General features: G+C 53.6%; 2 protein-coding genes across 2 annotated transcripts; one reads left to right on the forward strand and one right to left on the reverse strand.

Moving 5' to 3' along the window:
- Window positions 1-612: 612 nt before the first annotated feature.
- COCSUDRAFT_45033 (hypothetical protein) lies at window positions 613-4,605 on the reverse strand (the record flags this gene model as incomplete). The annotated part of the gene is made up of 11 exons (XM_005643373.1): window positions 613-780; window positions 1,036-1,188; window positions 1,227-1,427; window positions 1,782-1,952; window positions 2,200-2,294; window positions 2,418-2,510; window positions 2,906-2,993; window positions 3,196-3,351; window positions 3,594-3,734; window positions 3,935-4,009; window positions 4,282-4,605. The coding sequence occupies 11 exons, from the start codon at window positions 4,603-4,605 to the stop codon at window positions 613-615; spliced, it is 1,665 nt and encodes a 554-aa protein (XP_005643430.1).
- An 897-nt stretch (window positions 4,606-5,502) lies between these two features.
- On the forward strand, window positions 5,503-10,754 carry COCSUDRAFT_45034 (hypothetical protein; the record flags this gene model as incomplete). Its single annotated transcript, XM_005643374.1, has 10 exons — window positions 5,503-5,714; window positions 5,829-5,892; window positions 6,110-6,232; window positions 6,579-6,697; window positions 7,051-7,124; window positions 8,632-8,838; window positions 9,211-9,392; window positions 9,725-9,901; window positions 10,192-10,483; window positions 10,726-10,754. The coding sequence occupies 10 exons, from the start codon at window positions 5,503-5,505 to the stop codon at window positions 10,752-10,754; spliced, it is 1,479 nt and encodes a 492-aa protein (XP_005643431.1).
- Between the last annotated feature and the right edge of the window lie 339 nt (window positions 10,755-11,093).

Raw genomic sequence — 11,093 nt, forward strand, 5'->3', positions numbered from 1 at the left:
CCCAGACAAAGCTGTATATATATTACCCCCAATGAGCACTCAAAAGTCATCATTCAAGGTAGAACAGCCAAGATCACACGAGTCCCAGCCAGGAGACATTCACATGGCACACTGAAGTCGCATGTGTCCAGAATCAAACACATGCACATTGCCGGTCTCAGATATACCACCTCACTGTCACCATCGAAAATCCCTGCGTACACCCACAGTCCTGCAAACAAATGAGCTCGTCTGTACATACAGCAGCCTCTTTTTCACAGCTTCACATCCCAAGGGAGATCGTGAAAAGGCCATTCTGTGCGAGTGCTGACATGGGAATGTAGCCTTCCGTGGTAGCATGCGCCTGTCCCTTTCATCATTGCATGCAGCACAGTGGAGGCCAGTTGCCATGCCCTGCTTGTATCATGTGTTGCGGTCAGAGCCCCTCCTTTTGTGCCGCATCTCGCCCAGACTAAGCATACGGCTATCCCCACAGCAGGATGATACGTACTGCAGCCCTCCACAAGAATCAGAGGAGGTACATATACGCCCGCCGAGGGGTGGCCTCTACTACCACCGGAGTAGAGACTGGGAGGTTGAAGAGAAGGACACAGATGGACAGAGTGGAGCGTTTCAGACTTCTCCGTCCTCTGCATCATCGTCATCATCGTCATCCCCAAAGTCCTCGTCGTCGTCGTCGCCTCCCTTGAGCTGCAGGCCGAACACGTCTCCGAGGGCGTTGTGGTCGGTGCCCGTGAACAGCTCCTGCTCCTCTCGGAAGGTCGACGGCTTCTCCAGGTTCTGGCAAGACACAGTTCACACGGTTCAAAGTACGAATATTGCCCATTTGCTCCCTGCACATGCTCCCTACAAGGTGCCAGCACAAACCATGCCCCTGGCGCATGAGGCTTGTCTAGCAGAGCAGCATTGCAATTTTTGCTCAGTGGTGATGCATGCAATGGCTCCACCTGGTGAACATTGCCGGTGGACAGTGAAATTCACCGGTGAGAGCAATCAGATGCATCGCTACTGCATGCAACACCACCTCACAAACACCTCCTGCTCAGTGCACACGTTCCATTTGTTGTGCGGCAGCACCGCCCCCCACTCAGATGCTAGGGCAGCTAAAATAGACCAGGTGCTCCCAGCAGCGCCAGACAGTCCAATGCTCATTGTCTCCAATCTGAACTCTGCCCGAGTGACAAACCGCTGCAGCAAACACAATTCCAGTCAATTCTTCTGCGCACCTGCAGCTGGGCAACCTCCTTTGCGCGCTGCTCCTCGATTTCGCGCCGCTCCTGCTCTACCAATTCCCTCTCAGCTGCGCGCTGTGCTTCGGCCTCGGCTTCAGCCGCAGCGCGGCGCTCCTCGGCTTCGCGCGCGGCGGCCTCCTCGGCAGCTTCCCTCTCCTTCCTTTTCCGCTCCTCCTCCACCTTCTTGTCCTCCTCCTGCACACAGTAGCGCAGTGGCTGACATCATCGCCATGGATTTACGTAAGGGATGATGCAGCACGATCAGGTGGCTGATGAGCAACTCATTCTTATTAAGGTGTCATTGCCTTTGATCATGGACAAGATAATTGCAAATGACAGATTTTAGTGGCATGCAGATGCCACCCAACCATTCCCCTCTGTGGATGGTGGTCATCTGACAACGTAACTGAGCAATATGCACAGACAAGTTCTAGAATCATGCGCAAGGCAAATACCGACTTCATCAGGCAAGCTCATTTGAGAATGCAGGCGCATCATCCCACCCAAGCTGGCAAGGGGCTGTCATGCAGCACAGATCAAGTACCCTACCTGCTGCTGCTGTTGCTCCTCAAGGGTCTTGAACTGGTCCCAGAGGTTGTTGCCCTCATCGCCGCCCTCCTCGCCTTCCTCACCCTCTGCATCGCCATCGCCACCCCCGCCCTCGTCATCCGGCTTGTCTGTCAGCGTCGCCCATGCATTGGCATTCTGCAAAGTCACCTCCTGCACACATGGTCACATGTGAAAATGTCAGCCATACCTGCTCTGGAGTTTCAGACTTGCAATCGTGACATCTGCCTCAAACCTCGAGACAACAGGCATCAGCAGCAGCAGCCAACCATCAAAGTAGCACATGTTCCTTGTGGCTTGGAATGCCCCTTCTGCTGGCATTTCGCCGGCAAGAAGCCACAATGCGTATTGTCTGGCAACAGGGGGATCAGGTGAGATGAAGGTGCAATGAGGCTCCTACCTTTTTGTTGGCCATGTTCTTAATGATTTGCGGCTGTTGTCGCGGGACAGTGGCTGACACGAAATCCATGCCGTCCCCGGCATGGCTTTGTTGCACTGCACGCAGGAAAGGTGTGCATTAGCCCCTTCAGCTAAGCTTCGAGCGATCGTCACATAAACAACAGAGACAAATTGAGAGATGCACTCGTACAAAAGAGCCACTCACAAAGATATTCATACCTTTGGTGCCATGATTTGCAGTGGAGCCCGCCAGCTGCTTTGAGCCCACTTCTCCTTGCGAGTCAGATGCCTCAGCCTCAGAGTCCCCTTGGCCTGCAATGGAAATTACATCAGGACCACACCCCAGACTGCCTGTCAACCTTAGGTATATCATGATGATAGTGGTCACATGGCAGCAGACTCATGAAGTATATCTGGACTTTGACATTGTTGCAGCCCAGCTTTGCATGGAGCAGACTAGCACACTCTTCAGCATGTCTACATGCATGCATATGGTGTGGCATTGGGTTTGTGGCACTGTATTCTGCAAAAAGATTGCAGAATGCAGTGCCCTGATTACCACCCACCTTTTTCTAGACCGTCCTCTCAACAGGCGCATATATATATATATATATATATATATACGCTCAACTGATTAAAACAAGGTGCTATAATTTTAAGGCATGGTGCTGCATGATATCCGGCACTGCTTTGACAGAGCCACACACCGCTCATGCCATGCCCACTGCGCTCCAGCGGTGCCTCTGCAGACTCCTGCTGTTTGTCCTCCTGCCTCGCCCTCGGCCCTGCCCCACCCTGCATGCATGCATGCATGCACTCGATAATCATATGCATACACCTCAGGATTGTACTCAGGCCCGCAGCTTGGAGCCACATGAACTTTTGCCTCTGGCCCCAGCAGACACATACCGAGGCATAGGTAAATGAGATCAATGCACCTGATATGACACAGGGAAGACATTGGTTACATGGTAAGGTGCAGGGGGATAATTCACACCTCATGGTTGGCGCCCCCGGCGCCATCTCCGCCTTCACGCATGGTTGCACCACCCGTGTCGAGGACGCGGCCTATGGACATGTCGGTCACGAGCGCATTGAGCCGCCACAGCGTATCCTGGTTCAGGTCATCTATGTCCACTTCCACCTCCGCCTCCTGCCATGCATGCCAAGCCTTTCATCACTTTAAATCCATGTAACGATAACCAACATGCGCACATGGCGAGGCAATCATCTGGGAGCACATGTCGCTTCATGACAGCTGCGAATAATGCATGTCAAACCCACTGGACAAGAAGGCAGCAGATCTGTACATGAGACAAGTCTATCCACGAGGGCATTTCCAGGGAAGGTGCGAATGCAGGGCAAGAGAGGAGGCAAGCACGGGGCATGCTGCACCTGGTCAATGCGCTGGCACTCTGCAATGATCTCCATGACGAGGCCCAGTTTGTCGCCAGACAGCGATCCCAGCCCCTGGCTCAGCCTGCGCTTCTCCTCAAAGGTCATCGGCCTGTTGCCAGGCGCCGCCACCTCACCATCCTGCGCCTCCACCTGTGGCAGTCAGTCCCTCTAGGCTTGGAAGCTGTAGCAGGTGCCTTTGTAAAAATGTGATGCATGAGTTGGTATAGAACGCAGAGGTAATTTCTTGGCTGGGTGTTTATTTGTTGAATGATACGACAGTCTGGAGGAACCTCTACTGAGGTTCCAGAAGAAGGCTGGCTCTCGGGTGGCAAGCACACCTGTTGCTGCAGCATGCGCAGCTCCCTGTCCATTTCTTCCATGTGGTGAGGCAGTTCAGGCCCGCCAGCCAGCATCTGTGCAGCACGGCAGTAGGATCAAGGAAAACATCCACGACAGATCAGGAGATGATAGAAACCGCGAATTTCTGTCTGCACGAAAATTGACTGCAGTAATGAAATAGAAATTGCATGTGTTAATATCACGCATGCGTGCAGTCGCAAGCCTGACAGAACATACAGCGTAACCGGTTCGTTATACAGCAACCTGTGTGGATGTCTGGCAGGTCATAGCAACCCTATGACTGCAAGATAATGTCCTGACTTACATTCTTGGCTTCAAAGCTCACCGTTTCTTCATGACGCTGCCTGAGCTGCTCTTCCTCCCACTTCTGCTCTATGCCAGAGATGGCCCACTTCTTCTCCCAGTACTCGCTCATCCAGTCCCCGTTGGTCCGCACTGGCTGGCCGATGGGGTTGTAGAGGCGGCAATTTTCCCAGATCTGCCGCATGTCGTCCCGGAACTCGTACACGTCCTTATATTTCCGGAAGCTCCCCTTGGCTGGGTTGTGAGATAGCTTGCCCGCGACATCATTGAGGGCCATAGGATTCTTCACATACTGGAAGTAGTCCACGATCTTGAGCTTCACGGGATCCACCGGTTCTACGAACATACTGGCCTTCTGATTGCCCTTGACGTTGCGCAGGATGGTCTGACATTGCTGAAACAAGGCTGTCACTCTCTTTTCTCTCTCTGCCTCGATATGTGCTCGGTCTGAGGCTGTTCCTCCCGCACCGAAGTGACTGAGAGCACCAGTTTTATTGGGGCCCCTGGCTGTCTTTGCAGGGCCTGCCCCAACACCACCGTTGAGGGCCTGCAGCTGCTGTGCTAAGGCTGCTTTCTGCTGCTCTATGCGCTGCAACTCTTCCTCGAGCTGCTGTTTTCTCTCACGGATGTGCTGCCGACGGGACTGGGCATCCGGGGCCTCGAGCACCCCGTTCATATTTGCCCAACAAATGCAATTGTGTTTGCGTGCCCAGAGATGTTTGCGAGAAATGTAAATGTTGTAGGAACGCCGTCTGGTGTGCGCGGCATGTGCCGACGCTTGTTTTGGCTCAGCTCTATTATGACAGATTTAACCTATGAAAGCCCTCTGTGTGAGATCTCAGCTTATCTCGTGCATTCCGACCTCGATTGTATTCCAGGCCGCTGTATTGCCTTGTCTGTTCCCCACTTGTAAGAATCTCCAGTTGTCATCACGTACGGACGGCGGAAGATCGTTTGATTCACTCCCAACTGTGGAAAGGTTTTCCTGACACCCACGCTCTTTGTCTTCCCCTTCCCTTGTGCGCGATCCTGGCATCCGTCTATGCAGAGTCCAGTGTTGCTTCCAATTATAGTATTTTCTCATGGGGAACACTCGGTTTTCATGGGCCACAACGGAGTGTAACCAATAATCCATGGGCTACCAAAGCACCTGTTTCATCAGGATATTTGCTGACATGATGTGTGTGTGGCGCAGCAGGGAGAGAGACCTTTGGAGGCACGAAAGGGGCACACGACCACATCCATGCAGCGACAAGCACTCCCAGGACTGCAGCCCTTCACTCCGGCTATCTCCACCTTGCGACTGCGAAAGCGAACCTTCACATGCCGAGCATCCGATGCCAAGGAATTGCTGAACACTGAGCAGCGCTCCAAAGCCCTGGAGCTGCAGCTGAAGAGGTCTCAGGCCAGGGCCAGCAACAGCGCCGCCCCTGCAGCGTCCTCACAGGCTGAGAAGTCAGTGACTGGCAGTCTTCCCCATGCAAGAAGTGATGCATGCTACTTGTCCTAGCATACCTGGAGTGCTACATTTCATACATAATGTGTAAAAACTGGATGCTGTCACCGCAGGACAATTGAAGCGGATTTGGCTGCCCGGAAGGAGGCCGCAAGGGAATGGGTCACACCCTGGTTGGTGAGCAAAAAATCCGTGTGTCTGCCGCAAAATGTTACTGTGTGCTTTGCATATCTTTAACACACTCTTGCCGGTTTATTGTGTTCGTGGGTGTCTGGGTCCCTGAAGTCATCCTGCGCACGTACAAAGGAGTGATAGCCTGCCTACAAGCACTAAGGGTGGATCAGCACTGAACCTACCGTCAGCACTGAAATCTGTCAAGTGTGTGCATGTGCAGGAAGTTGCGCAGAGGAAGCAGTCGCATGCGGTGATGTCTGAGCTGAGGAGCCGTGGGGAGCTGCTGAGTGATGAGCAGGAGAAAGCCGCGCTCGCACGCCTACTGGGCGGCAACTCTGCTGCGGTGAGGCCCCAACACCCTCTCAGTGTCCAAGGGTTCCTTGGGAGGTCGGAATCCAATCCTGATGATCTTTTGTAGACCCCAGGCTTCCCTGTACAGGGGACTCGAGCCCGACTTCAGTGCATTTAGTGTCTCCTGCTTTCCACTACGTAAGGAAGGCGATGCTTGGCATCAGAGATGGGCCGCGCACTCAGGTCTCCGATAGAGAGAGCACATTGCAATGCAAGGGAAGCTGTGTCATCAGTGGCGCAGTGCAGGCCTCTTACCAGGCCCAAGAGGATGTGTGCTACAATTGTCTTGCCTCTGCCCTCTTGTCATTGTCCTCAGGGGAATACTGGGTGACCCGCAGGTCAGCCAGAAAGAGGCCCCAGCTGCGGTGGCCGCAGAGAGCAACGGGAGCGCAGCAGTGAGCACTAGTGAGGAGCAGCCTTCCAGATTCGCCCCCAGCGAGACTCTGGAGGATGGCAGGTCTGTGCTTACACTGCATGCTCTTTAGAGCTCTTTCTACTGGCCGACGAAAGTGTGTCCTTTGGGACCCTAGTCCTTTGCGCAGCAGCAGTGTGAAGGTACTTTCGGAAAATTGACTGATAATGGTGGAATCTGTGTCTGAGTCTTTTATGCTGTGCTGTGCAGTGTGGTGTACACGCTGTCTCTGCTGCAGTCCGTGGACTATGAGGCAGTGCTGGCCCCTTGATGGGCTGCAACTACAGGGCGAGGCATGAGTTTTGAGGGCTGATGTATGACAGCGAGATGTACAGTACCCTATCAGAGAAGCCTGGGGGGCGCCAGATGATGTGGCAGCAATCCCTGTGCTTGTGAAGATTTGAGACTGTGCTGGGACTGAAGCTGACAGTTGAGGTGGGTTTTGAGAGTGTGCTGGGACTGAAGCTGACAGGTGAGGTTGTGGGCTGTGAGTGAAAGTTTTGAGATGTTTTGCATTATTGGACCAGGCTTATATCCTTGGAAGAGATTCTTGAGTGGCCGCCACGCGGCGTGATGGTCTGTAAATGCAAGCTGTGAAACATCGAGTGGCATTAATACGGCGCATGAAGTCCGACAAGAGTCCCCTGGACAGGCCTAGGGGGCCCTCTTGACTGCGCAGTACTGGCAGTACTGCACGCATGTCGCAGTCACCTGCTGATCTCAGATGCTCCGTTCGCGTACTGGCACTAGTGGGCACTAGGCAGGTGGGCGGAAATCGGGGAGGTACTTGTGTTTTTCAGTGCTTTGAGGGGTTTGTGGGGAATTGTGGAGTTGGGGACAGGCTGCCAGTGGCACGTGCATGCGCATATGATGACGTCTACTGCCGAGCTGGCAGGCGTCTGAGCCTGACCATGGGCTCAACCTTGGCATCCTCCATTGTGCATGACAGTCACATCGCAAATTTCGCATTTCGCAACTTTCGCATTTCGACTTGCATGGGTGTCTACCTTACAAGAGCACGTGCCGATGAGGTATCACACGTGGCTGGAAGACGTCAGCAGGTACCTTTATCAGGCCTCCAATCTCGTTAAAATTCGACTTGCTAGTCCTGACGTTGGTGTCGTGTTGCAGTCTCACCATGTTGCACCTTCTCGTCTTGGCCCTCTTAGCTAGCTCAGCAGGGGCAGCAACAGACCTGCCATGCTCCTGTCAAGGTGTTGGTTGCACCTGTAAGCCTTCAAACGATACCACTGTCGTTCAAAAAGATGTTAGTAGCATAGCATCAGCTCCTAGAAGCTCTACACTCGCACCTCGGGGCCCAGCTCCGAGATCGGGCCCAGCAGGTGCAGCCGAGGCTGGGTCGGGTTTGACGGATGCGACCGGTTCATTGGCGTCCTCTTTGAGCACCAGCCAGTATTCTTTGCCAGACAGCACAACAAGCAACCCACTCCTAGACCTTACCGACTCAGCACCAGCTCTGGCCCCAGAACCTGCACCAGCCGAACAAATGACAGCTACAGCTTCTCCCAGCCCTGGACCACCACCGGCTACCAACGATGCGACCTCGACGCAGTATATGGTTGCAGGAAATTTGGTCATCGGCAACAAGACTGCTTCTGAGGCGGATCTAGCACTGGTGAGTTGAATGCGTTTCACCTGCATCTCACCTGTTTTGCTCCACCTCCAGGCCCCTCGAGCTCACCACATGATGGCTTCGCAGATAAACCAAGACGGGTTCTTGTTCCCCAACATCACCGACGACGGGCTTCTTGACAGCACGGTATCAGAACTCTTCACGTTCAACAGCACATGCTCCTTAGGTGAGCTGGAGCTTGCTATCTTTCCTAGAGCCTCTTCCGTGAATGCCTTCTGCAGCAGAAGAAACACCCTTGCAGTACAGCAGAGTGGTCCCATGCAATTGCAGGCGAGCCAGCATTGAGGGGGGCTAACCAAAGAAGCCTGTTTCTCTGCCGTCGCAGGGTTTGTGATCGTGGCCAACAGCACGATGCAAGTGCTGCTGGTCAACATCATCACTGGGACGGTGGAGCAGCGCTGTGATGTGATCCGCACACGCGCATGTGCCGTCGACACGTATGATCTGGACCCTGACGCGGCCTACTCCCTCTATGGCGCCATGGCTGACCAATTGGATCCCATCCACTACGGCTTCAACATGACCTTCACCGGTGCGCGGACCACAGCTGCCATGCTCCAAATTGGAGCTCTTGATCTGTCCCTGCTCATGTATATGCAGTGTGGGAAGGCTTACCTTCTTGCGATGCGTGACAAAGATCCTTCTCTGAAGACATGGGAGTGAAATGTATTGGGAAGCTTCCAGAATGTGTCAAGCTGGCTTGTGCGCAGCATGAGAGTCGTGGTAATGGAGCAGAACAGCGGTAATGGGATGGATTACTATGTACACAAGAGGGGGCATTCCCGGTTATTAATCAGCAGAAGCTTGAAAGCAGTACTATGCAACAGTACCAGTCCTGATAGACAAAGTGTAACTGTAACAACAATTATCAATCTGCTGATTCAGGGTGTGTTCTGCTGCGCAGCATGCACGCGTGCAGATGCGGCCATCGCAACCGGGGCGGCCGCGAAGCCGTCTCCCGCCTTCCAGCCGAGCTCTCTGCGCAGCCCTTCTCCTGCGCGTGGTGCCTCCCAGACGCCCTCTCCCAAGCCACAGCCCGCTAAGCCCCCTGCCGCGGCTGCGGCATCGAAGACAGTCTACTACCCGGTGCGAGGCCACATCTTTCGTTGTTGTCGCAGGAGGCATGCTGTGCACAACTGCATGCCCATGCTGGAGGAATCTGGCAGCACCCGCACCGGCTTTTGATCGCAGTCGGCACAGTGGCCTATTGCCTGGTAATGCCTTGAGCACGAGCATGCCAGCAAAGTGAATGTTCAATTCACCAGCAAGAGGAGTCATGCATTATGTTTCCAGCGTGGCAAGATAACAGAGCGGACATTGGAACCTTGCGTAGGAGAGACCCCCGCTTTTCTGTGTCCTTTGCAATTTGCAGCTCGCTGCTTGTGAAGAGGCTGAACTTGACCGTGATGTGGTCACAGTACATGTCCTACCTCGACGACATGGGGATCAGCCGAAGACCATATGTGGCACTGGCGGTGCTGGGCGCTCGAGATGTCACATACAGCGTGGCGGCTGTGACCGTGGTGGATGACTATCTCGTCAATGTTCCCCTGCGCGGCTTACTCATCGCCCTGGATGACTTTGACACTTGGCAGGTGATGCACCACAAAGCATCACATGCCGAAATGTGCTGTTGGTTCATTCACAGCAACAATCTATCTCCGGCAGGATACATCCAGCCCACCACCTGCCAGCCTGTCATAAAGACACTTGCCTGCAGCAGCTTATAGATGTTGAACCTTCACCAGCTTGCTCTTGTGGAGAGTAAGACAGACAGAATCTGAGGCTCAGTACACTCAAAACATAACTCCTAGTGCAAACAGAACAGGCAATGCAGAGCTCCGTCAAAAAGGATCGCTGAAGCAGTGAGTGTGTCAATGCACAGAACTCCACGGGCAGCACAGACCTGCTGACATCACTGGCAGTGGCGGGCGGCGGCTGCACAACACGGCGCGCTACCGGGCCCTGCCGCGGCAATGCGCGCTTCGGCGCGAGCCCGGACGCGGCACTGAGCCCGGCCGCAGATTCGAAGTCAAATTCGGATTCGAAGTCGAGGAGGAGCGAGGTGTACGTGCTGCTGATCTTCACTGACGGCGCGCGATTAAACAAGATTCTGGCCGGCAGAGATAGCCCCTACCTTGCGCGCATCTCCGTCACCTACTGCATTGCCGCAGAAGGTGCGTGTGCCCATGGCTGTTTGTAGCCTGCAGTCTGCCAGGCTATAGCAAAATTCAAGAGTTTCAAGAAGTCAAAGCTGGTAATTTAATGGATTGCGTTCATGGACCTGGGTTGGTGTTTGATTGGATCAGCTCGCTTGGACAGCAATGTGTGCTTTCTACCGTAATCCTGTCATCCATATTTGCAGCAGAACAGTGCTTGCGGAATGATCTCTTCGTTGAGCACAGTTGTTCTCTTGCAGGTGGCTCATGTGGGCGTCCTGTGGCATGAGTTTCACTGATACTTTCGACAAAAGCATAACTTTCAGCTCAGATTGCTATTGAATCAATTGATGTTCTTTTTTTCATTTATGCGACCTTCCTCTCTGCTGCCCTGAAATGCCAGCCGCTCTACTGGGCATGCATGTCGCAGACATCATTATGAATGAGCCCCGTACTGCCAAATAGTTCTGAGCAAAGGCATGTTTTCTGCTTCAAACACATCCTGGGTAATTGAAATTGCAAACGCTGCAGTGCAAGTGTTGAAGTGTCCAAGAGAAGGAACCTATTTGAGAAGGGGACACCTGCGTTGCTAATGTGACTGGTGAAGTTTGACTTATCAGTCGGATCA

This window comes from Coccomyxa subellipsoidea (genome assembly GCF_000258705.1).
Source record: "Coccomyxa subellipsoidea C-169, whole genome shotgun sequence".
Taxonomy (NCBI): domain Eukaryota; kingdom Viridiplantae; phylum Chlorophyta; class Trebouxiophyceae; family Coccomyxaceae; genus Coccomyxa; species Coccomyxa subellipsoidea.